Below are 27,345 nucleotides of genomic sequence, written 5' to 3'. Positions count from 1 at the left end.
TATATGCTGCAACATGTATCAATGTATCATAGCGAATAAAGCTTAGACAAGAGAATTTTTTGTCTAACGAATAAAGACTGTTTTAGTATTTGTTGTTTGTAAGTGGTTTTCTTTATATACATTTAATCGTCCTTATCAACAAGCATTTTGTTTGCAGCATCCATATTTTTCATGTTAACTACTTTTTGTGTATTTGTCATTAGTGTCAGTTGTCATACATGCATTTGATATTTATTATGAATTGAAAAAGGAAATATTTTTAAGAGATTAGGTTTATGGAAAAACATTTTTTGGCTTTCCACTTCTCCATCATTTAACAAAAATATATTTAGTGCGAACAAAACGCATCTTGAGTAATAAATATCTACGATCTACGATTCCTGTAATGACAGTGTCAATTGTCAGCGTTCAATGTGAATTTTGAATTTGTCATTGTCAAATGTAAATATTTTTATTGGATGTGTAAACAGTGTTGAAATTGATTGGATTTCTGGAAGATTAACAAATGCACGAATAATTACTTCTAGATCATTCCAAACAGACAGAACTGTCCAGAGTCCAGATAGTAAGATGTATAAAAGTAAAAGAGGTCCCATGAATCGACCACCCAGTGGCCTAATAGACTCTGAATTTTATACAGGATTTCGATCTGATATCGAAAATGAATCTGTTTCCCCTGCCTATAAATTACGTTTATTTGCATTGTTCAGACAGATAGAAAAAGAATTCGATTTATTGTATCAAGAGAACCAAAACTGTGAGTTACTCTTACTAGTGTCTGCAATAGAAGAGACATTCAATTTGTTATATTTCAGTACATGATAAGATCGATTTGTTGAATGAGAAGCTGGAGAGAGATACATTCGATAAGCCAGATTGTGTAGATTTTGATGCAAACCTATCCAAGGCATTGACCAAGAAATGTAATACATCCCAAACTGATTCTAGCACAATGAAACTTTGAGTGTTATTATATATTTTTAAGTACAACAGACTCCTTAGATATTGAAATTCATGTTGAATACATCAATTCTAGTTCCAATTTAAAATGTTTATGACTAGTAGCAAGATGGTTAGGAGCAATTAACTTTCCAGTAGCCACACCAATTTTTTTTAAAGGTAGTTGCTCTGGTCTGTCAGGTTGGAGTTCAGTAATTCATTCATTTTTAATTAAATTCATCTCCTAAATTTGCCAACTTGGTTGATTAAATATGTATCGAGAAAAGTGTGCTTGTTTGGAATTTATTCTTTGCCAGAGGTTTCAGTTATAATTTTCATTTTAGAATAATTCCATTTCTTATCACTTATTACCCATTATAACAAAAGCTTGATAATCTCTTGTTCTTTTTTGTAATTAAATTTATCTCAAACAGATTGCAAATGAGTAAGGCAAAAATCTACATGAAATACCTGTTGAGAAAAAAAAATATTGCATTATTTGCCACCTTGGTCTCACAGACCAGTTTTCTTTATAGTTACTCTTGAACCACTGATAAAAGTGACTCTGAAGTGTTGTAAGGAATAGTTAGAAAGGTACTAATCACAAGAGCTTACTATCCCTTCGAATTTTCATAGTCATAAAAACAGTGTCAACCTACCTGACAAACCATGCTTAACTTCTGGAAGGTAAATAATGCGAAGTCACGAATAAGTCACCTAGATGAGCATTGGTTTTTACTACAATTTTTCATATCAGAGGATTAGATTTCCTAAAAAAACTTTATTTTTAGTAAGTTCATCAAGCCAGAAAAATAAAACTGCTCACAAACTCAGAGCGCAGACAAGCAAAATTGTATCCAGTTTCAAGGCTCCTCATTTTGCCTGTGGACTTATTAAAGAATATGTTGGACACAAAGATGGAATATGGGAAGTATCAGTTGCACGCCCAGGAGTTCCTGTGATGGGAACAGCTTCAGCTGGTAAATTATTAACATTTATTAATTAAGGAAAGTTTATTTGCGGGAGTTTCCTATTTGAATAAAGGTCCATTCTTTGCATGTAGAGAGTTTACAACTACTTCTATTAGTTGCCACATACAGTGGTAATATTTTTCAATGTATTCATAAATAACAGTCCTGCATATCTAATGGTACAATTCTTATATTTGCCAACAATCATGAGCTATTTTCTGAGATTACATCTTGTTCTGATGGCCTAAATTTCCCAAAGTGACTTGGACAGTATTGCTAACTGGTACTGCACAAACGGTATGTACATGAATATCGATAAATGTCATGAGATTTCATTCTTCTGAAACGTCACTTATCTTTGATAATAACTTGGTATTGAACTCAGTATCCAACATCAGAGATCTAGGTGTCATCTTCAAAACTAATTTGAGTTTCAATTTGCATATTTCCTCCATCATAAAACAGGCTTTTGAATTTCTGAGATTCATATCAAAAACCTGGAAGGCACTTTACAATATTCACTAAATATTATGTATGTTAATTAGAAGGCCCGTATTTACCTTGACTACAAGTCCTGTGAACATCACAACAACCTGCTCCCATTTTACTACTTGGAAAATGTAAAAATTGAAATTTTGGAGAAAAACAAATTTTTAGGGCTCTTCATTGATGAAAATCTGAAATTTGATTCCCATGTCGACTACTTATGTAAAAGACTAGCAGCAGGATGTCATGCAGTGAAAGTTGTTGCAAGAGAGTTAGACACTACTGTCACAAGATCAGTTTATTTTGCACAAATTGAGTCCTATTTACGTTATGGAATTTGTTTCTGGGGAAATTGTGCACAATTTGGTTTCAATATGATATTCTCTCTACAAAAAAGATCCATCAGATATTTATGCAAGACTAGCTATACAGGGATTCATGCAAAAGCAAAAAATTCTGACCTTAATATGTCTTATTATCTTGGAAACAGTGTGTCTTATCCACAAAAAATATAAAAGTCAATTTAATACCATCTCAACTTAGTACACGTCAGTCAATAGCAAGAAGTTATTTAATCACCTTCCCATTAATCTAAGGCGAATATATAGTGAAAAGAAATTCAGAAAGAAATTAAAAGAATTCCTTGTTGGGGGGCCCTATTATAGTGTGAACGAATTCTACCAAGGCTCTATCGAGTAATTGGCATGTAGCTTTGTGTAAACAAGTTATTGAAATTAACACAAAATAGCTATCAATGTTCATTACGTAGAATTGTATATTTACATTTACTCAATATTCATATATTTATGTACTTATATTTGTATCTGTTCAGCTGAGCTTAATATTGTTCTGTCCATATACTCTGTTCTTGTCTCTAAGCATTATTTTATAGTTTATATTTGTTAATTGTCCCATATACACGTTTTACTTTAGAGCAGGGGAGCCCACGATGCAAAATGGGGATTTACTTGAGCGAGCGAGGTTGTAAAGCTTAGATGATAAGATTTTTAAATATGTAAAAAAATACTGTTGCATGGACATACTCGAGCGCGTCAGATATTGATAACATCAATGTCCTACGTATTTTTAATAATGTTGGTATGTTAATTTGATCGTTTGCATGATGTGGGTGGTTGTACGTAAGGGTTATAAGTGAAAAGAAAAAAATTTAATCGAGCGCGTCAGATTTTCTAAGGGAGTGTTAAGTGCAACAAAAAAAAAGGTCTCATTCAATAATCTGACGATTTAGATCTGACGCAAACTCGCGGCCATTATTTTAATGTGCAAAAAAAATCCGCCATTTTGAAATACTCAAGCGCGTCTGATTAAGATATATATGGTTCATCTTTATGTTTTAGACGTGCTATCTCATAATCTGACGATTATCTAGAGGGATTCGCTTAATCTGACAAAACAATTTTTTTTTTACATTTTTTAAAATTCATTGAACTTAATTAATTGAAAAGCTGAGGAAATAGCATGCAAATAAATGAGTGTATGAGTTTTAAGTAGAAAACTTGTATTTATAAGAAAATATTTTTTTAAAATGCTCAAAAAAATTCAATTTATTATAATAAATTGATTAACTAATGAAGAAAAGAGAAATGAAACTTTCTATGTTTTTTATCACTTTTATTTGTAACTAACGTTACTGCAGTTTCGTCCTATAAGGACATTTTCGAAATTATACAACATAAAAGGACATTTTCAAACTTACACACAAATAAAAGTGGTAAAAAACATAGAACGTTTAATTTCTCTTTTCTTCATTATGATTTCCTACCACGTAGTAACGGCTACATCCATCAATTAATTGATTAATTAATCATCATCTTCATCACGAACGAGTCTCTGTGATCAGCTGTGATGGCGTCATGGCACAGAATTCAGAGTGGGGACGGAGTGAGAGAGTAATAGATAGAGAAAAAGTGAATAGATAATAGAGGAATAGAAACTCGGAGAGGAAAATATAGGTATCGAACAGCTGCACGCATTAAACTATATCGACGAATTTTTGTTATTTCGGCTTGCGGAAATCGTCAGATTATATATTTTTCGTTATCCTTGAATTATTTCCTTCAAAATAAAAAAAAAAAAAATTTGCTACGCTCGAGAATATCGAAATGACGTTATTTTTTTACTACTGGAAGATTACTGGAATATACACTTTTTAGCGGGTAATTAACTCACCCTACCTTAATCTGATGCGCTCGAGAATTTCTGATGATCAATTTTTTTTACTAATCCGATCCTTTATCCCTCACAGGCGGCCTTATATATGGGGCTCATATTTTGTGGTACTTAATCGAGTACAAGATATCTACTCATATATTAATCTGCCACGCTTTAGTACATCCCGAAATTCCCGCTTGGGCTCCTCTATTATTACTAGACTTTGCCAATAAGATGTTCAGATCTTGGGTAATAAAGCATATTTTGATTTGATTTGATAACACTTCAATTTGTTTTTTCAATATTGGAATGTAGGCTTTCACGGCTGGCGTCAATATTTTGGTTGGTTTCAGGTTTTGCCGTGGTCTTCTTTGGTTACAACCTCCAAACTGCAACTGCGGCAGTCATCTTCAGGTGGCGTGGTCGAAGTACTGTTCTTGGCGTATCTACTGTTTCAACTGTATCAACAAGTTTCAGTTGATACAGTGGCACTTCGACCGTGCCACTGAAGATGACTACCGCAGTTGCAGTCAAAACTTTTGGAGATCGTAACCAAAGAAGACCACGGCGAAACCCAGAAACCAACTAAAACACTTTTTTTATCAATACTGAATTGCTTTGTTTTATTCAATTTAACCCTGTTGGTGTTTAAGATTAGCTCGTAGTATTTTGTAAATTCATTTTACTGAATTGGGATTGTCTCATGAATAAATAATGTGTTTTCTTTATTGAAACTTATTTTGTAGATCATACTGCTTGCTTATGGAGTATAGAGAGCTCCAAGTGTCTTTTGCAATATCAGGGCCATGCTGGATCAGTAAATTCTATCAGGTTCCATCCTTCTAAAGATCTTGTTCTAACTGGCAGTGGTGACTCGTCCGCTCATATTTGGCAAGCAGCATTGAATTGGGATATACCAGTAAGTTAGATTGTGAATTTTACCAAATAACTTGATATTCAAACATAGGGCCTCATACTTTTATATTAATTGAGAATTGTTATATCCAATTTGTTTTTGGATGTAATTCACAGTTTTCATGCACACTTAGCAAAAAGTAACTTCCACTCAAGAGCAAGGAAATAATTGTATAAAAAATATTTCGGCCATTCATTACTATATTTCAGAGATTTAACACTCACATAATTTTGCATCGTTAATTATTAGGCCACTGCAATGAAGTGTGAAGTTTTCATCAAATCCTAATATTGCTTGTTTCAAAAGTTTTGTCCGTTTTTATGAATCTACTTTTAACTGTAATAATTCGGTGAATACTCATTCTATTTAATTTAATTAAGAGTTATTTGAATCAGCACACTTTTGCTAATGAAACAAGTCGATTGATTCCGTCAGCATAAAAATTACGTGCTCGGGATTCGATGAAGTCGACGAAGACCGTTTTTGTTTGGTCCTGATTCGCGAAGGTCCTACCGGTGAGAAAATTTATTTATTTATTTACGGCAATGCCTATTTTTTACAAGATAATTAACAAGTTCACACATATGTATTTAACAGTAATATAAGCTAGGTTTAAGGAAAAAATATATGAAATACAATAAAATAAAAAAATCGTAAAAATAATGAATTACCATCTTTTCACAGTATTTTTAAATGTTTTCAAAGAAGAATTAAATAATTCTAAATCTACATTGTATGTATTTGCGATTCTCAAAATTCTACCTACAGATTCATTTTGGCAATAGTTGCTGCAACAAAAGGGTACTTCTTGTTCTCCTTGTTCTCCTTGGATTCACATTCAAAGTTATAAGTTCGACAAGTTCCGGGGAATTGATGCTACCATTGATTATTTTATGAATTAGTTTAAGGTCTGCTTGTAATCTTCTATGAGCCAGAATATTCGGATTAAAAATGTCCAATATAATTTTATAGTCATATTCACCAATATGATATCCCAATTTATATGCAGAGTACCTTAAAAACTTATTTTGAACACTTTCAAGCATATCAATATCCACCTGATATGAAGGGCACCAAATTGTGGAATTGTATTCGATTATTGATCTAACAATTGAACAAAATATGATTTTTATTGAAATGAGAGATAATTCATTTGCAGTTCTAAGAATAAAACCTAACATTTTTAACGCTTTAGAAGTAATATTTGTAATAAATGACATTTTTGGGTCGAGAGTGATTCCTAAATCTCAGATTGTGTTTGTTGTTTTCATTTCTGATTGATTGATTTTGTATGACCAGTTAATGGGATTTTTGTTTTGGAAAAAAGTAAATTTTTAACATTTGTCTATATTTAATTGCAGTAGATTTATATCCCAAACAAATATATTTTCCGAACAAAGTTAGATAATCGTACTGTAATAATTTTGTATCAGTTGAGTCATGAATAACTTTAAACATCTTCAGGTCATCAGCAAACAAAAGAAATTCACCATAAAGAATAACATCTTTCAAGTCATTGGCAAATAAGTTGAAAAGCAATGGCCTTAAATGAGAACCCTGTGGTACACCCGATGACACTGTGATTGAGGAAGATACTGAGTTACCATATATTTTACAAATTGTACTCTGCAGGCTAGATAATTTTCAATTCATTTCAGAATGTTTTCTTGAATAACCAGAGCGTTTAGTTTATGCAACAACAAATTGTGGTTTACTCAGTCAAATGCCTTCGAAAAATCTGTGTAAATAGAATCCACCTGGTGTCTATTTTCGAAGGCGTTTATTATACAGTGTTGATAAATTTGCAGATTTGTGCTGGTAGATCTACCACTACTAAATCCATGTTGTTGATTAATGATTATATGTCTACAATCCCATGTTAGTTTTTTTGTAATTAGGCTGTCTAACAATTTGGATAATTCTGATTGATTACAGACTGCTCGATAATTTTTTATATCATTATGAGATCCACTTTTATAATTAGGTTTCAAAAAACTGTTTTTCCAATAATCTGGAAAGATCATGTGAATTGGTTTGACCAGGGTAAAAATACGTTTTTTGATTAGGAATAGAGGAATTCCATCAGGACCTGTAGACAGTTTCCCAGGTAATGACATGACTAGATCGATTATTTCTTTTATTTCTGACCGGGATATTATAAGCTTATATCGTCATAGTTACGCTATCAATAAAGAGGGTCATAACTCCCTTGGGACATTATAGATTTTATAATTCCCTCTACCTTTCACAAGTAAAAATAAATAGAAATGAAAACTGAACCATATTTTATTTATTCACGTCATTACAAATAATAAATGTACAATTTTGAAATGTTCCCTGAAAATTACTTCCGCCATTGGAAACAATTTCTTCTTTTGTATGGCTGGAGCTTCTGTTCACTACAGTCGAGGTACCTGCCTCTTCTGATGACAAAGTAGACAACATACGCGCCGTTTTATTTCTCAATTCGATGCTATCCTCCAAATACCCCTCCGCCACCGTGGAACTTTTCCAACCTCCGTGTCTTTTTAAGTTAGTCATAGTTGCTCCTGCATTGGCTAGAGCAGTAGCAGAAGTGCGACGAAGGCAATGTCCCGTATAGGAAGATGAGTTTGGCAATCCTAAATACATTGCGATTTTGCTGGTGATTTTCCCAAACATGTTTTTTCCAATTGGCTGAGATGTACATTTATTTTGTCGGAAGCTCAAAAAAAATCGTTCAATACCTTTAGGACGCAAAGACATATAAAGTCTTAATAAAGGCAAAGCGGAGAACTCTTTTTCATCCACAACTGTAAATTTCTTCGATACACCAGTTTTACTTTCCGGTACGTTCACTACCATAACGGAATCCCGGTCCTCTATATCCGATATCTTCATATTCAAAAGTTCCTGACTTCTGCATCCTCCAAAATAACCCATAATCAAAACAACCTATAACAAAAAAAAGGAAATAAATACACACAAAAAGGAAAATAAGAAAAAAATTACCTTATGCAATAAATGAATATCATTAGGAGCGTCCTTTAGGAATCTGATAACATCTTTAGGAGATAAAACAGCAGACTTTTTCGGCTTATAACTCTTACTCTTCCGTTTCAAAAAAGCCTGTAGTTCATTGAACTTGGTGATATCTCGTTTCTCATGTATAGTCACCATCGATTTTAGCATTGACCATTTAGTCCATAAAGAATTCGGACTATACGTTTCTGACTGAAACGAATAAACACAATTACTACCAAATCTACCGAAAAACATAGAAAATTCCTTACCAGTTCTTGAAAATATGCCAGAAATACAGTTTCAGTGACATCTTTTGGCATAACATTTTTCCGTGTCAGCCAGTCCAGATATATCTTGTATTCTTTTTGGTATACGGCTTCACTTTTCGATGGAATTAATGATTCTCTTGCTTGTTCAGCTTTTTTCAAAATATCCTCCATTATATTTGGGGTAGAAAACACAGCTTGATAACAAAGTTCTGTTTATAAACAAGTAACATAGCAACAACCTAGCAACAAGAAAACTCTACTATAATCAACGGTACCTGATTCAAATATACCGGGAAGGTAATGAATTGGTACATTTTTCCGTTTCAAAAATGAACAAAATTTTATTGAAATCGGTCAGAAATAAAATTATCTATGTACCACGGGAATTAATGAGCCTTAATAACCTCAGGCAATTGCTGTCCCTCGGGCCAGAGGCCCTCGGGACGCAAACTTTGCCATCGGTAATTAAGGCCCTCCTAATTCCCTTGATACATAAATAACTATAATAACAACGCTATAACTACATACATCAACCGACTTACTTAATTTATATTCTGGAATTTGGTTAACTGTCTCATCACTGTAGACTGATGAGAAATATTCTGCAAAAAGATTCACAATATCATCACCATTTTCACTGACAGAGTCATCATAACACATTTTAGATGGTAAGGAGGGTGATTTTTTTCCAGAAGCTTCTAGGATTATTGTTGATGTTATTCTCTGTTTTATTTATGTATGCTTGATGGCAAGTGTTTCTCAAAGTTTTCCATTTTTGTATTCTCTGTGAACCGATTTCTTCTTGAAAACTAATTTTTTCAGCTCAGAATTGAATCATATTGGGAAAGTAGTCTTTTTTTTTTTTTAGTGGAACAAAGTACTCCAGGTCTGTATAGAGAATATTGTAAAAATTTGTAACTACAATAAAATCCTCATCATCATATTTTAGATATTCCTTTGTATCATTTTTTAAATCAAAACATACCGAAGAATGATGTAACGTATTTTGAAAAATTGGGTCCGATGGATTTTGAACAGACATATTTATGAATGATGAAAAAATTAAATCTAAGTAAACTTTTCTTGAATTTGGAATATTATTGATTTGATATAAATTATGGAAACTGAATGAATGTAATAAAGCTAGTGCAGTTGAGTTTTCTGGACAATCAACATTCAGACCAAGCTCTCCATTAAACCAAAAAATTATCGAAGTGCTTGAAAAGATGGTACTCGGTTGGCGAGAGGTCTGGGGAGTATGGTGGGTGAGGCAACTGACGCAATTTTTGGTACGTTTCATCGATTTTCTCACAGTAGGACTCTGCTGTTTTGGCAGGTAGCTATAGTGCCTTTGGGAAGGCCTGGGTGGCTCATTGGTGTCCAACCACTGTCCTGAACGTCTTCTGTTGTCGTCGAGGATCCACTTTTTATCACACGTGATGGTCCGATCCAAAAAAGGATCGTTTTGGTTGCGCAAAAGCAAAAAAGAACAGACCTCGAAACGTGACAATTTCTGTGGATCTTTCAAATTGTAGGACATCCATTTTTCCATCTTTTTGGTCTTTCCAATACGTGTAAAACCATCATAAACAACATGGGAGCTGACGTACAGTTCGTCCACCATCCCATGCATCATTTGTGATGGGTCAGTCTCCATCAGGGTACTCAAATCCTCATCCTGGATTACTGTAGGTCGAACACTTCTGGGCTCATCTGCGAGGCTAAAATCTCCGAAACGACATTTTACAAGATAATATAATCATGTTATGCCTTGCTCATATGGTTTTCCGTTTGTCTCTCTTTTGTGTATGTTTTGATATATATTTTACCTTATTTAAGCTAAATAGATTTTTAATATTTACTTTGGAATTTATAATCTTGGAATAACGGGCAGATACTTGAAATTTATTGAATCCTACCTTTCCGGTAGATCGCAGAATGTGAGGATAGCTGACAGTGTGTCAGAAACAATTCATGTAACTTCAGGGGTTCCGCAAGGTTCGCACATTGGTCCTATATTATTTCTACTCTTTATTAATGATGTTAAATCAGTGTTTAAACACTGTAATATCTCTCTGTATGCGGACGACCTTAAATTTTTCAAAACAGTGCAATCTACCAATGATATTGAATGTATACAGAATGACCTAGATAGCTTTTGTACCTACTGTAATACTAATTGTCTAAAAGTTAACATTAAGAAATGTAATGTGTTGAGATTTTATAGAATGAGACATCCTATCATTGGAAACTACTCCATTAATGATGCAACTCTTCAAACTGTCAAAAGCCTATGCGATTTGGGAATTACTTTCGATAAAGATCTAAGCTTTATTGATCATATCAATAATATCTGTAATGAAGCATTCAGAATGCTCGGATTCATCAAAAGGAATACCCGGCATATTACAGAATATGATGCTATAAAGACATTATACTTTTCACTGGTTCGGAGTATTTTGGAATATAATAGTGTAATTTGGTGTCCTCTTTATTCTTGTCATAAAGAGAGGCTTGAAAAAGTGCAAAATCGCTTTTCTAAATATATAATTTGGAAACTTGGCCTACCCTACTATGGATTTACCTCGCAAATGAGGCTGTCGGTATTAGATTTATTATCACTTGAGGAGAGACGTAAACTTGCAATGGTTCTATTCCTTCATAAAATAATAAACTTCCACTACAATTGTTCAGCTATTTTAGATGACCTTTGCCTTTCTGTTAACTCAAGATCCTTAAGAAGCAATCGCATTTTTTCATTTGGGTTGCGATTTCACAGGACTAACTATGGCTCGATGGCAATAAGTTGTAGGCTTCAAAAAAATTTCAATACATACTTTTCAGAACTTGATCTTTTTCATTTGTCATATTTAAAATTCAAAAAAATGGCAATTAGACGACTTCATCAAGAGATTGTTTATTAAACTTCTGAATAGTCGTTTATTATTTCTTTTAATAATCATAACTTATTCTAGTATTCGTACATGTCTTTTTTTTTTGAATTTGAACTTAATGCACTATTTGACAAATGAAAATGCATACCTTTATTTAATATGAAGTAATAACTTGACTCTAGGGTTTGTTTGCACATTGATGTAATATTTGGGACTTTGTTACAATTCTGTAATGTACTTGACATAGTTACGTTTTAGTTTTATAATTAAATTATTCATCAGTTTTGAATGTCTTTAAGCTTATTTTTGTCTTTTTAATATTTTTTTTATGTTCCATTTGGTATTTTATTAATACTTTGTGGTGTATAGGACTGATAAAAAATAAATAGGTTAGGTTAGGTTTGTTTTTTCTTAGTCTCACAAAGATTCATGAACTACTAACTTACCAATGTATACTAGGTAATTATTTTTATATTTCCACATAAAACATGCTATCCCCCAGGTTGAGTTGTAAAACAGCTTCGGCTGAACTTCGCCCTTTTATTGATTTTTGTATCTACTTCTTTATAAACAATGTATGTCAATGAATAAAGCCCATTTATCATTATTATTATTATTAAATAGTACGTTCATTAACACTATCATTGCCAAATGGCTGATTCATTTTAAGGGTGTTTCGGTAGCCTCTGCCTCTGGTTTGATTTGAATTCGAAAAGAAAAATTGGCTGAAAATCGCTCAACGACATCGTATAGTAATAAGCTGAAAAGAGACAAAAAATTTAAATTTTGAAAAAACGAACATCAGAGTACAAAGTTCTCTATTGATCAGTATATACCACGACATACTTGAATGAATATTTTTGAGATATGGAGCTACAAAAACACATGACATTAAAACGGTCAAAACTTTTCAAACAGCCTTATAGTCATCTTGTTACATCATCTAATTTTTAATCTGGTCATTATTTTGAATCTGGTCATTATTACGCATTGGTCAAAGACGAAACAGACTGGTTTAAGTTTGACGATAGTCGTGTCACGAAGTGTTCTGGCGATGTATTGAATTTATTGGTGCCTTTGAAGACACCCTACATTTTGTTTTATGAAAGAGAGGACATTGGCAAATCAAGATCTTCAGATGATGTGGTGCTGCAGGTTTTTCCAGGTTTCCTTCAGGTGAAAAAGTAAATGCGCCACTAGAATCAATGAAGTCGCCCCGAAACGCCAATTAATTTTTCTTGTTGTTTTATAATTTCATGATTTGTATTGAAAATGTATTTTTCTGAAATACAATTTCGTAGTTATTAAATGCGCAATTTAGTTAAGGTACTCAATTGGATAAGGATTAATGCTGTATTACTTGAAATCGCTTCATAAAAAAGTAGAGGACAAAAAATGGTTATTGTGGGTTATCCCTAAGAGATAGGACTTATACTATCGTAGATTTTTTTGTAGACCTTTATAAGGTGTAGTACATTATTTTGATCTATCTCGTAGGGTTCAGCCAGCGTTTGCAATGTAAGTGCCAAAAAATGTGTTCATTTACGACATCACATTGGAAACCGCTAAAATTATCAGTGTTTCTCTACTATATTATGCATGTTATATACGTGTAAACCTTCCTCTTGAATCACTTTATCTATTGAAGAAATCCGCATCAAAATCCGTTGCATAGTTTTAAAGATCTAAGCATACATAGTGAAAGACAGTGGGAAGTGACTTTGTTTTATACTAGGTATTGATTTATTCTATTTGTCTTTTTCCGGTATTGTTGACTATCGATCATTTTGAGTTTCTCAAAACTTGTTGACACAAATGAATGTAGTACAAGCATTGGCAAAACGTTGAGAAACTTACTGATATTTATTTTTTTGTAGAAAGGGCATTCATCTGAAGAAGAGCTAGAAGGAGATGAACTAGATGACAGAATTGAAACAAATAAGGCTTCTACACTGAGGACACCATTTCAAGAGTTATCTGGCCATACAGGAGCTGTATCTGCTGCAGAGTGGCTTGCTGGAGCAGATCAAGTGATAACTGCTTCTTGGGATAGACTGGCTATTTTACACGATGTTGAAACCGGTTCGATTTTGACTACACTGACAGGTAAAAAAACCTATATTCTGTCCATCTAAGCAACAGTGTGCTCCAAAACATTATCATGCATAGTGCACGTGATCTCCTAGACAAGGTTCATCATGCAGAGTTGCACTAAGAAACATCCGAGTTTTTTTTTTAATAATATGCATATGGGTGTAGGAAATTTTTTTTAGGTGGAGTGTAGAGACACAAATTAGCAGTTTTTTCAGCCATATCAGTATTCGACATTTTAAAAATTTCAAACTTTAAAATACCGTATATGATGTAACGTTTTTTTTTTCTTCAGAGTATAACGCGAACTATTTTATGAAATTACCTGTATACATGTCATATTCGATCACGATCAATTCATTTCGTACTGTCCTAGTGATGCTCTTTACTGATAGGTGCCACCAGCCAACAATGAATTCGAACCTAATATTTATCATTTATAATGTTGTCTATACCGAGAACATTCCAAGTTCTACCTGTCTCTATTAGATGGCACACGACTTCACTCTTCCGAATCCCAAACTCCATTTCTGTCCTCTGAAAATATTTTTGAATATTGTGGAAAGTTACCAAGGTGATGTGATATGATAAGCGGTTTTGCCTCTCTCTGCCTCAGCAAATTGCGTTTATGCATTATTTCTTAATTGCTTTTTCATCACTTTGTAGATCACTTAATAGTAGGTTTTATACCTATTTGGAATAGAAACCTTCCTTTACTGGGGTAAGTTTTTTTAGTCCATAGTTTTTTTATAATTTCATTTGCTTTTAAAAAAAAGGAGAATTGGCCTATTTTCCAATCACGTGAAAATTCATTCCTAATTCTCTCGTAGGGTTTCTTCTGAAGAGTACCAACTCAGCCAGCTGAGAAAAGCTTCCGACTTCAGAATTTGTTATATAATAAGTTTGATCGACTCCAGTATCCGAATCACCTTCGTCAGCCGAATCCGAAGTATTGGTACTAATTGGCAGAATCATATTTCTACATTTCCTGAGAACTCCTCTACTCTATATTCATGTAACAGTGGAACATTTTTTTATAAGGGCACTGCTACAAGTTGTCGTCATCTCTTTAGGACATTACCAAGAACTCCAAGCACCATCATACATCTAGGGAAATTAAGGCCAGATTTTTGATATTTCCTAACAACAGAGATAGTGGAATATTTTATGTAGTCACTGGATAGTTTTTTTGTCATGTCATATAATATGAATTTTGTTTTTCGTGTTTGGCAAAATTCCGAAATACTACTGTTTTAAATCCGGTGGCGTCCGATTCAACATCAAATTTTTTTATTTTCCTCCTACTCACGACCCAAAGAAGCTTCCTGACTAAGAGCTCCGTGCAAGTGTACCTTTTGATAAAAATAAAAGGTTACAATGTACACACCACAGGCGTTAAAACTTAATTGACCACTCAAACATTATAACATGGATTCCCTCCTCCCGATTGCAGTTGAATCTGATTGGCTGGCGTGATCACGCATCTATCTTTGTTTGGGTTATTTTGTTTGTTGGATGGACAGACTTTAGGCAAAAATTAATTTCTCCGAATTCGTAAAATCTTTGTTTTAGGTCATGATCAAGAATTGAATCATACATCTACACATCCAACTCAAAAATTGGCAGTTACATCATCTAGAGATACAACATTCAGGTTGTGGGATTTCAGAGAAGCTGTTCATTCAGTCTCTGTTTTTCAAGGGCACGCAGAGTAAGTTGTTTTCTAAATATTCAGATACTGCTCAATAAGGATAAGTTATAGGGTGTACATGAAAAGTGAGCAAAAATAATATAATGAAAAAATAATCCCATAATAATTAAAAGAGTAATTTCTGCTGAATCTAGTGAATGGTGGCTGAGGCATGATTACGATGTTTTTGGCCAAAAAATTATGAACGAGCAATGATTAGTGAGCTGGTGCATTATTGTGATGCAAAAACCATACATTTTTTTTCACAATACCAGACGTTTCCTTTGTATTGCTTCTGGCAAGTGGCGCATAACTTCAAGATAATACTCCTTATTGATCTCACGACTAGATTGCAAGAGCTCCTACGCCAAAGAAAACCCTGACATTTGATCTAACTTGGCGTCCTCTTTTTAGTTTTGGCTCTCCTGAGCTCTTCCATTGAGACGATTAGACTAACTTCGATGTCATAACCAGATAGCCATGATTCGTAACCAGTTTCGATCCTTTTAAGCAAATCTGGATCCCTGTTGATGTCATTCAACAGTTCCTGAACGATGCTCATGCGAAGTTTTTTTGTCAATTTTTTAATTTTCAATCAAATTGAAATTATAAACTGGTTAACTAAAAACTAATAAATCTGGAAAGTAAAGTATTAAAGAAAACTGTTATCAAAAGTTAAATTAAAAGTATCTTCATACTTGAGGTAAAAATGACAGTTTTCTGTTTTTACTCGCACTGGTGAATTCAAAAAGGCATCTGTTATAGTCTATCCATTCCCAATTGGAACGGCAATAAAAATAAGAGTACAGTCATAAACATTTCTTGCCTGTGGCCCCTAGTTGCCTAGATAGTTAGTAAACGTGCTATCAAATGTAGTTGAGGAATAAAGGCTCGGCTAGCTGGACTGGCTGAATACTAATTTTTGTCCGTTTCACAATATTTCTTTATCAGTGCCGTGTGTTCGTGGGGTTAGGTGAGGAAGTGAGTGATTTTGCAAACCGATTTTTGAAAACTTTTTCTAGAGATCAATTACCCTAACACCAAACTGATTATTTTGCCCTCGACGCGCGTTTCGCTAACAAGGTTAGCATCTTCAGGAGAAGCAAATTGATACTGTATTTAAAGACAAGGGTTATATACCTTAAGTTTTTTGGTCCGATGTGGACTTTGTTTGTTAAATGATGATTATCCTAATTGATTTTTCAGTAATTAACTAGTGGAACCACTACCTGCAAATTAATTTGTCCGCTTTTTAATCTATTGTTAACAAATTAATTTGCAGGCAGTGGTTCCACTAGTTAATTACCGAAAAATCAATTAGGATAATTATCATTTAAAAAACAAAGTCCACATCGGACCAAAAAACTTTAGGTATATAAACAGCTAACCCTTGTCTTTAGATTCAGTATCAATTTGCTTCTCCTGAAAATGCTAACCTTGTTAGCGAAACGCGCGTCGAGTGCAAAAATATCAGTTTGGTGTTAGGGTAATTGATCTCTAGAAAAAGTTTTCAATTTTTACACCAAAGGTTCCAATCTCATCGTTTAAACGGATTTTTGTGAAAATCGTTTTTGGGTACTTTAATCAATATGGCTTTCTGGAAACCTTTTGAAATAAATGATAACATTATGTGTGAGGAATCTGTGTCAATCGACAGGGATCCGGAATTTGAAAATAAGGACTTACATGTTCAAGTTCAGCGAGTAATTTTAAATATTCATGAATGCTTGAGGAAGGAAAACTGTCACACTTCTCAGAATGTTATTGTGAATAGAATATGCGAGTTAACGAGACTATCTCGTTCGATAGTTCAATGAGATGAAAACAAAGGAATAAAAAATTCGCAAACGTTAATGGTGCTACAAAAGATGTCATCCGGCGAACAATTTATGGTATATACCAAAAAAATGAAGTACCAACCTTGGAAATGATTTGGTATAAATTACTCGACTATCCCGATTACAATTACAAATCTTTAGAAACTCTACGAGGTGTCTTATTGTCTTGTGGTTTCAAATATAAAAAATTTAACAATCGGATGGTCTTTATGGAATCGACAAATGAATTTTTCAACCAATATGAATGTGCTGGGTTTGTAAAAGGTTCAAATGATACTTAAATGGTTATAGAATAATTGTGAAGTAGGGAAAATCAGTGTCAAAAGAATGTGAAGTTAGGTTGGGGATCCTCAAGGCTCTGTTCTTTATCGATTAGTTAATTTTTTTTAAGGACATAAGAAAACATGAACATTATTGTTGATTTTGAATATATCAAAGTTGGTATCAATGAAATTTTACAACATGTAAGAGTACCTTAGATGAAATGGTCCATTGCCATAAAATGTCAATATGAAAGGTAAATTGTTGTCAACAATTTTGGAAAATCATCAAACTGAAATTTGCAGATCGACATTTTCTACAATAAACTTAATAAAACGATTGTGATTCCGAAAATGATAAACTGGATCGACTAACAAGGTCTATTGGCAATCTGTTATGCTTCTTTGGCTTATTCTCATATTTTGCACCACATTATGTATTGGGGTTGTGGCAAAGATTTCAATAAGAAATTTATAGCGCAAAAACACATTGTAGGAGTGATTTTTAATATGGAATCTAGAGATAGCTGTAAATCAATATTTCTAATAATGAAAGTATTATCGGCTCCATCAATATATTTGTTCAAATTTGTCAGTTTTGTGAGAAAAATCTGTCCACTCTTGCAACCAATGCATCATCATAATTATTGCACACGAAAACATTTTTTTCAGGAGTGTAACTTCCGCAGTGTTCTCCCGTGAAGATAAGGTAGTATCAAGCTCAGACGACCGCAGCGTTAAAGTATGGGACCTGAGGAACATGAGATCACCGTTTGCAACGATCAGAGTCGATTCACCAGTCAACAGGCTCTCTGTTTCGGTAAATGGCCTCATCGCCATTCCTCATGACAACAGGCACATCAGATTATTCGATTTGTCTGGCCAACGACTTGCAAGGCTGCCTAGATCCAGCCGACAGGGACACAACAGGATGGTAGCCAGTGTAGCATGGGCGGAAGAACAAATTTTCGGAGTTAATTTGTTCACGGCAGGTTTTGATAGGAGAGTGATTGGTTGGTCGGTGATTTCGATGAAAGATTAGAAGAATGGCTGGTATTAAAGCCAGTGGGCTCTCTTGATCTTAGTTACATCTATCTTTGTTATAAAAGATATGAAGGCATGCTTCATTTATAGTTCGGGATTATTAGTCTTTTCCTGTTAATGAATTTCCTTCTGAAAAATTATTTACTAAAAATTCATATTGTCATGAAGAAATAATGTTTTCCTGATATCCCCAGATCAATCAAGAGTGCGACGAAATGAGTTATCTTTTTTATTCTAGAAAATTCTACAACAAATTTTTTATACTTTTTTCCCAGAAATGACCATTTCTCAAAAGTTGATATATTCAAATACAACATAAAAATTGAAATCTTCTGGGAATTGTCAAAATTCTAATAAAATGATGAAATTCTTTACGAAAAGAATCTGATGCTTCTTCTAGTGGAAGTTGCAGATTTGAAAACATTCGGCTTTCAGTTCATAATAAAGGATAATAAAAAAACATATATGAAACCATCAAAAATACAATAAAATCTAGGTATGAATAAATCTGTATAATAAATTCAGAGCTAAATTTAAAAAACCACAATTTCTTGAGAAAAAAATATTACCTTTCTTCAATGATATATCATTAATTGTAACTTTGATAGTTCCTGGAGAAAATTGATATAAGTGTTTTTGGGAAAGGATGACTTAGGAAAAATAGTTAAAACTCTTTTTTGTTAAAAATTTCATAATTATCAAAGAATGAGTCATCTAATTTTATTTTACTCTTGATGGTTCTGGGGATATCAACATTTTTCAAAAATATTTGTATAATTTGCTTAGACTGGGTTGTTTGTCATGATGAAACAAAGGTCCAGTAAAAATTCAGTCAGTTGCAATTTTATCATGAGATTGGTCTATTAGTTCTGCACTGTTATACAATTCTAACACTCGTGTTCTTATTTGCAATAAACGAGTTATAGTCCTTCTTGTTGAACAGTAATGTAAAAGGAAATACCTTTTGCACTAGTCATTTTCAGTGATGGGAAACAAGGTATTTTGAAAAAAAATAGGAAACATATAGTTAGCTACTCTTGAGGTGATTTGGATTTTCAAAAACTAGAAAGAACAACATGAAAACATTCTTCAAAGATTTGAGACCTTGTAATCTTGTAATTAAAAAAAGACATTTTCAAAAGAATAAAAAGGACAAACACTTCACGTGAAAGCAGTTACAGTTTTCAATAGCACTTTCGGAACACTATAAAACATCTTTTTCGTAAGTAGGGATCAAAAGAAAATTGAACTAAAGAAATATTTGATTTAGCCTTGTAAAAATCTTCAAAGCATTATTTTGAATTGTTGCCTAACATATATTTCATCAATTTTGTCAAAAAATAAGGTCTCATGTATTTACAAGGTGATTTGTGATGAATTATAATTAAAAAACTATATTGAAGTCAAATCTAAATATTATCGAATCAATATTACTGTGATATCCATTACTACACCAAAGTTATGCGGCCGTTATATACTGTCGATATGAAACTATGGATGACATACGCGTTAGCCTGATATGCGCAAAATCCAAAGTATCTCCTCTTAAAACCCTCTCTATCCCAAAACTCGAACTCTCTGCGGCTTGTCTACTAGCTGATCTCTTTTTCGTTATAAAGATTTTTGACAAACAAATTCCCGTAAACAATATTTTTGCCTGGTCAGACTCATCAACAACCTTGTCATGGATACGTTCGTCTCCTCATAAATGGAAAACTTTCGTGAGTAACCGCGTAAGTCGAATTCAAGACAAGCTCTCCCCTGAAGTTTGGCATTACGTTCCATCAAAAGACAACCCTGCTGATTGTGCATCTCGAGGCCTTTTTCCATCCCAGCTAATAGATCATTCCCAATGGTGGGCGGGGCCTTCTTGGCTTCGCCAACCTTCGACGTTTTGGCCCTCCGTGGTTAGCTCCGCTGAGTTAGATGCAGAATATCTCCTGGAAGAAAAAAGAACTGTTTTGTCCACCCAAAGAGAAAGTAATTTTCTCGATATCCTGTTAGAAAAGTATTCCTCCTTCACCAAAATTCAAAGGATTGTCGCTTATGTAAAGCGTTTCCTTCATAATTGTCAGCTTCCTCCTTCCGAACGAAAGTTGTCTTACCTCACGTTCGAAGATCTCCATCATGCTTCACTCTCCCTAGTTAAACATATCCAATCTCACGTGTTCCACTCTGAAATCTCCTCCTTACTCAGTGGAAAAGTTTTAGAGAAATCACTCCGCAAGTTGAATCTCTTTCTTGACACAAATGGTCTCTTGAGAGTAGGTGGTCGTCTCACACACTCCAAACTCACTTATGACAAACGACACCCGTTATTATTACCCAGCAAACATCGGTTAACCGACTTAATCATCGAAAGTGTACACTGCCAATATTTCCACCCTGGTTTCCAAACTCTGTATTTTCTCTTACTCCAGAAATACTGGATATTATCTGTGAAACGCACCATCCGTAAGAAACTTTCAAAGTGCCTTACATGCTGGAAACAAAATCCCATTCCATCCCGAGCTCCAATGGGAAACCTCCCTCCATTACGCGTGTCACAGATGAAACCATTCTCTTGCATTGGCATCGATTTCGGCGGACCCTATTCCATAACTCTCGGTCGACATCGTGGTGCGAAAACCCACAATGCCTATATTTGCCTCTTCGTGTGTTTTGCGACTAAGGCACTCCATTTAGAGTTGGCGACAGATTTGACTTCCGAGACGTTTTTGGCAGCTCTGCGGCGCTTGATTGCTCGACGTGGTAGGGTTACAAAGATATTTAGTGATAACGGGACTAATTTTATTGGAGCTTCTCGAATCCTCAAAAGTTTTCATATTGCTGCTCAACAAGAGCTAATCGAGTGGAGTTTTATCCCCCCTTCTAGTCCTCACTTCGGTGGATTGTGGGAGGCTGGTATCAAGTCAGTTAAAAATCACATCTCTAGAGTCCTTGGAAATCAGCTTCTTACCTACGAAGAATTCAACACTTTATTGGTCCAAGTAGAATCAGTTTTGAATTCTAGGCCGCTCTGTCCGATCAGCTCTGACCCTAATGATCTGTCCGTTCTCACTCCAGGTCATTTTTTAACTCTGGAACCGCTGAATGCTTCCCCCGATGAAGAGCTTGGCAAAGTCACGTTAAATAGACTATCACGGTGGCAGTTGATTCAACATTTACATAAAGATTTCTGGTCGCGATGGAGCAAAGAGTATCTCCATACCTTGTTCCAGCGAGGCAAGTGGACTGATCCCACTTAATATTGAACTGGGTACGATGGTTTTAATTAAGCACGACTCAATGCCTCCCTCACGTTGGCAACTTGGCCGTGTGGTTGAAGTTTATCCGGGCACAGACGGAATAATACGCGTTGCCTCAGTAAAAACTCCTACTGGATTGCTCAAACGGTCAGTGGTAAAGCTTTGCCCTTTACCACTCGAAAATAATCAATAAAATGCCTCGGCATTTTAGGTGGGCGGTATGTATCGTCACCACCTCCCTGTATAGTGTATTTGTCTGATTAAGTAGAGTTTTTGTTTTCATTTTTTTTGTTTATATTCTTATCGCGAGAAGACTGTGGTTTTCTGTCTGCCGCGAGAGGAAGAACATATAGACAAAAGGTTCGATTCCGGAGAAAGAACCGAAAGTGCTCGAGAAAACTGCAGTTGTACTGGAAAAGTGCAGTTTCTTATCTCTCTCTCTCTCTCTCTATTCACCGATTCCTCAAGTGCCGTTGTGACCAAAATCAAGGTAAGGAAATCACAGACACGTTAATTTCTCTCTCTTTGATATCATTATTATTGTTAGTTAATTCTCAATCATTAGCATCACTGAACAGAACGAACTACTCGATAATTTTCAAAGACCTATTAAAACAGTCCACTAAGTTACCCAATATATAACAATATTCATTACTACACCAAAGGTTCCAAACAGTGCATCTCAAATTATCGAATCAGTTCAAGATTATTGAGCTTGAAAGGAAAAAAATCGACAGAAAATCAAAATTTCTAATATCTTTCGAAACATTTGTCTCTCTCAGCTCTTCTAAAAGGCAAAACCCGGCAAATTTCTGCTAGAAAACAATTACTTCTTGGGCTGATACCGCAAAAAATATCGGATTGCATCCTTAATAATGCTTCTTTTTGTCCAGAAACAGGAACCAATTTCAGAGTGTTACTTCTGATCCGTCCAGGTTTCCTCAAACCAAATCAACATTGCCCTGTGGTATCTTCACTATTTAAATCAAATTTTTTCCGCTATATTTGCAACCTTCTCCTGAGCATGGAGCAATGAGAAGTGTCAGATCAGAATCGTTAATAACAGGAAAGAAGAATCTGGTGTAATCAATCTAACTTAAAATAAATTGAAACGGTCCAAGGTGACCGTGGGAGTTATATAAATAATATTTTTCAAACTCAACATGGTTTCTAGAGTATTTAAAAAATGATGCTCCCACAAATGATCTCAACACTAGTATTTCTAGTAAGACGGGCGCTCTAACTGAATCTCTTGCAGAATGATAATTGAATGAATATTTTGAAATGGAATCTCAAAACATCTCTCTATTATATGGAGCGGCTACTAGTTAACAATTTTTCATTTAGACGAAGGTTTGATACATGCAGTCGAGCCCTGTTGAAGTCAATCGAGTCCCAGGCACACTGGGATGGTTTCAGCGTGGTCTTGCTGCTGGACGAAGGAGAGACATCTGCAAGAATAACCTTTGTGAGGTGTCTTGCATAAATGTTTGTTGGATATAATTAAATATCCATCGTGGTAATTGCCAAGAAAGTAATGGTTCCACGGCAGGCATTCACTAGAACCTACTATGTAGGTACGTTGAGAGAGATTAATGTTTCCAAATTCCATTTTGAAATATTCATTTTCTTATACGTATGTTTCTCTTTTCGATACAGTCTTTCAACTTATTTTTTGTTCTGGCAGAAGTGATTAAAGAACTATGGTCAACAGAATCATGAAATGAGTGATGAACACATTTTTCTTGAAGAAACAGATACAGTTAGTTTGCCTCTGCATCAGCAAGATGCTCATAAGGTCGTCTGATATCTTTCGGAAGGTTTACATGAGGACATAAATATAATCACTGAGAAGCCTGAATACATTTTTACAGAACTTGATGAAAAATTGAACAACGAAAATGCGCAGGAGCATTGGTCCAGATATTTGAGGATTATTAACTCCAAGATTGTAAATAATTTTGTCAGTTATTCAAAGTATATGTTGAAGTGTAAATACTGTGGTCACACTTAGAAATTTATCTATCTTTAAAGACTTCGTTACTTCACATAATTATACAGAGTGCCATGAAAGATGAACGTGAGTTACTTTTGAAACATCGGAATATCAAAGATTGATTTTATGGTTACCAATGAAGAATGCACAAGATGGTACAGGTTAGATATAGGGTTTTGTTCATATTCATGTTAGCCTTCATTGTGAAATTTTCCCTGGACAGTATACAAAACCTCAACACATGTTTTGCTATACAATAGCTTTCTCAAGCGTTTTAATACTGACTGAATTTTATTAGATTGTTTCAAAAGTTTTGTCCGTTTTAATGTCATATGTTTTTGTAGCTCCATATCTTAATAAATATTCTTTCTACAGTATCGTTGTATATGCTGATTGATAGAGAATTTGGTACTCTTTACATTGATGCTGTTCATTTTTTTTCAAATTTTAATTTGTATGGTCCAGAATATGGCTGTTGCAAAGGTTTTTTACTGCAACTATTCTAACGAAGACATGTGTAGCAGTTGGTAATTCTTTATATATGTAAATTTTCCTGTTGCTGTGATCAGAACCTTGTTTTGTTTTCATTTCATTCATTTTCTTCTTGAGGCTGTTTAAAAATTCTTTGTGATTAGGGTTGAATCTTGCATCTTCAACAACCATCTCTCCAGGGATTCTCAGGGTCATTCCATTTACCATCTCAGCGCTACTGATACCACCTAAATCTTCTTTCAGTGTAACTTGTATACCAAGAAGAATTGTTGATAGATCCTCGGACAACTTTCCAGAATGGCATTTGGGAGCAGCTTTCATAGTTCTGCGGAACCTTTCAATCATTCCATTAGAACTTGGATGGTATGGTGTAGTTCTCAAGTGATTGAAACCCTTTATTTTGGAAAATTCAGAGAATAAGGAACTCTCAAACTGTCTTTCTTGATCTGTGGTTATTCCAGTTGTGGTTAACTATTTGAAGCTAGCAAAGGTCCGACGATATCAATAATGATGTGTTCAAACCTTGAGTTTGAGATATTGTACTTGCCGACAGGAGTAACAATATGTTTATTCACTTTAAATTTTTGATAAACATCAAAGGTTTATGATCAGAATATATTACAAATTCACGTCCATCGAGCATGAAACTGAAGTGTTTTATTGATTCATAAATCGCAATGTTTTCTTTGGTTCAATCTATTCTCATCTGGACTGAGTATGTTGTGACTGAAAGTAGCTTTATTGTTCTTTTCTTCATTGAAATGTTCTTATTTCTTATAGGTATTTTTTAACTGTTCCATAAGTTGGATGCATAAAAATTCAATACTGTCCAGTCTCGCTGTAATAGAATCTCGATTGGTTGAGACACTAGTTGAACACTCATCATTGTATAATACATTCAGCAGAGTTGTAAAGTCAAAGTCTTTCGGATTCGCAAACTCGGGATATCTCTTGATGAATACTGCTTCTAATTTGATTTTCAAATCTGATACTGCTCCATTATTGTCGATGTCAAAATGACGTAGAATTTTTGTAACTTGATCTTTGTTGAGTTGTTGCAAAAGTTCAACCATATAACTGAAATAGTTGACTCTTTCAGTTGTATTGCCAATTGCATAGGCAGAAAATTTTCTGTGAAGATTCCTGCACTGACGCCTGTCGGATATAATCCAACGCCGTTCGTGGTATTAGCCAGTGTAGTAGTTGTTTTCTGATAGGCGTCAGTCCATTCAACCTACTATGTAGGTATATCCGAGACGGGTTTGAACATTTAAAGTTAATTTCTTCAGATTTGTCTACTGCCTGTCTTCAAGGATAGCCCACTGACTAATAAGAAAGTTTTTCTTCCTTATTCAGAGGAATCGGGCTAATTTCGGATATGCAGTTTGTGGTTAGTACCTCGTCCATTAGATGGAGTGACATTTTTGATGTCCACTCTAACTTAAGACGAGGAATGAAATACTCTGAAATTTCGATTTTCAATTATGGAATATCATTGACTTTAGGTCGATGGTGGCCACTATCTTGCACTGATGAGTGGCTAAGGAGCCCGAAATCGGTCTGCAAGTGCGCCCGTTCCAAAATTGAAGGTCGACTCTTTCAGTTGTATTGCCAATTACATATGAAGGAAATTTTCTGGGGAGCCAGGGGAGTAGTTGTTTTCTGATAGGCGTCAGTCCATTCAACCTACTGTGTAGGTATATCCGAGACGGGCTTGAACATTTAAATTTCTATTTTTTTTAGATTTAAATTAAATAAGTATTCACTGAGATATTACAGTTCAAATGAGACTTATAAAAACGGACAAAACTTTTGAAATAACCTAATTCTTTAAGTCGCCCTTCCGGGGCGACTTAATTGATTCCAGTGGCGCATTTGCTTTTTCAGCTGCAGGAAAACCCGGAAACTCCTGCAGCACCACACCATCTGAAGATCTTGATCTGAGGTAGTTTGCTATTGAGAATGATTTGGATGAATGAAGTTATATAAAAAACTCGTTCCGAAATTTTTCATTTCATTACCGTGTTTTGTATTCAAAATTTATAAGAATCACTATAAACATAATGAAAAAACGAATTTGCTATAAAAATAATGTTCGACCCTTCTAAATCTGTCTTTACTTCGACATGGTATGTGTCATAGTGAACTATTGAAGATTCAAATCAAATGAGTTGTTCATCGACATTTTTATCTTCATTCTTGGTCATTGAAATTTGATGAGTCTCTAGTTTTTCGTAATTGTGGTATTCGGTGAATTTTCAAATTATTATTTCATTCATCTGTATTTTCAGATGAAGATAACAAATCAGGGCATTAACATGAGTCTGAATGACTATATACAACTGTGCATCTCAATAAAAGTTTTCCAAACAAAAATGAATTGATTGCATACACTTTGGAAATCTATCCCGTTTTTCGAATCCAATAAAATATTATTATTATTAAAAAGGATAACTATATTAAGAAGTCCAGCTGCCTTTTGCAGGCAAAATTTGGATGTTTTAAGTCTACGAAATCTGAACAATATTTCTTTTTATTGAAAAATGTTTGTAATTCTTTTTTAGATAACAACTAAAGCGATTTTAGTTGAAACCACGAATGACTACTTTTTCTCTTTAGAGTAGACAAAAATTTTCAAGAAAATCTTATATCGACATAAAATTTCTTAGAATTATTCGTACTCGTAGGTTGTGTGGAATTCACGTTCAGCATTATTTACTTGTGCCACAATGTTTTATATTCATTGCACTGGAAAAGAAATCTATTTTTCTAGGTTTCGCTCTGAGTTACTTTCATGAAGAAAGGAGTTAGAATTGAAGTCACTCAACGAAACGTTGGAGTAAAACTATTTTGATGTACTTTTGAATTGAATTGAATGATTTATAAGGTTAACATAGATTCTCTGGAGTTCTTTTGTGAATATCATTGTATTATTAGATTATCAAAGTTATTTTGTTTTTCTACTAATTAACAGTTTTGTTATTAGGTTTTGTAATTGTTTTCCTATGGTTGTTATGTGAAAATAAATAATATAGA

General features: G+C 34.2%; 3 protein-coding genes across 3 annotated transcripts; 2 read left to right on the top strand and 1 right to left on the bottom strand.

Moving 5' to 3' along the window:
* Nucleotides 1-428: 428 nt before the first annotated feature.
* Nucleotides 429-27,345, top strand: Wdr37 (WD repeat domain 37). The gene is made up of 7 exons (XM_074178270.1): nt 429-757; nt 816-923; nt 1,731-1,919; nt 5,315-5,487; nt 13,528-13,756; nt 15,314-15,452; nt 18,202-27,345. Exons 1-7 carry the CDS (start codon nt 571-573, stop codon nt 18,569-18,571), a joined length of 1,395 nt encoding a protein of 464 aa, XP_074034371.1. The 5' UTR covers nt 429-570; the 3' UTR covers nt 18,572-27,345.
* On the bottom strand, nt 7,541-9,253 carry LOC141483560 (uncharacterized). Its single transcript, XM_074178269.1, has 3 exons — nt 8,757-9,253; nt 8,476-8,697; nt 7,541-8,418 (listed from the first exon to the last, which is right to left on the bottom strand). The coding sequence occupies exons 1-3, from the start codon at nt 8,925-8,927 to the stop codon at nt 7,771-7,773; spliced, it is 1,041 nt and encodes a 346-aa protein (XP_074034370.1). The 5' UTR covers nt 8,928-9,253; the 3' UTR covers nt 7,541-7,770.
* Nucleotides 21,090-21,821, top strand: LOC141483522 (uncharacterized). The gene has a single exon (XM_074178199.1). The coding sequence runs from the start codon at nt 21,090-21,092 to the stop codon at nt 21,819-21,821; it is 732 nt and encodes a 243-aa protein (XP_074034300.1).

Source organism: Leptinotarsa decemlineata, unplaced genomic scaffold, assembly GCF_025532065.1.
Source record: "Leptinotarsa decemlineata unplaced genomic scaffold, Ldec_3_MD MMD2_tig00003736_RagTag_RagTag, whole genome shotgun sequence".
NCBI lineage: Eukaryota > Metazoa > Arthropoda > Insecta > Coleoptera > Chrysomelidae > Leptinotarsa > Leptinotarsa decemlineata.
This window is presented reverse-complemented; position numbering and strand designations above follow the sequence as displayed.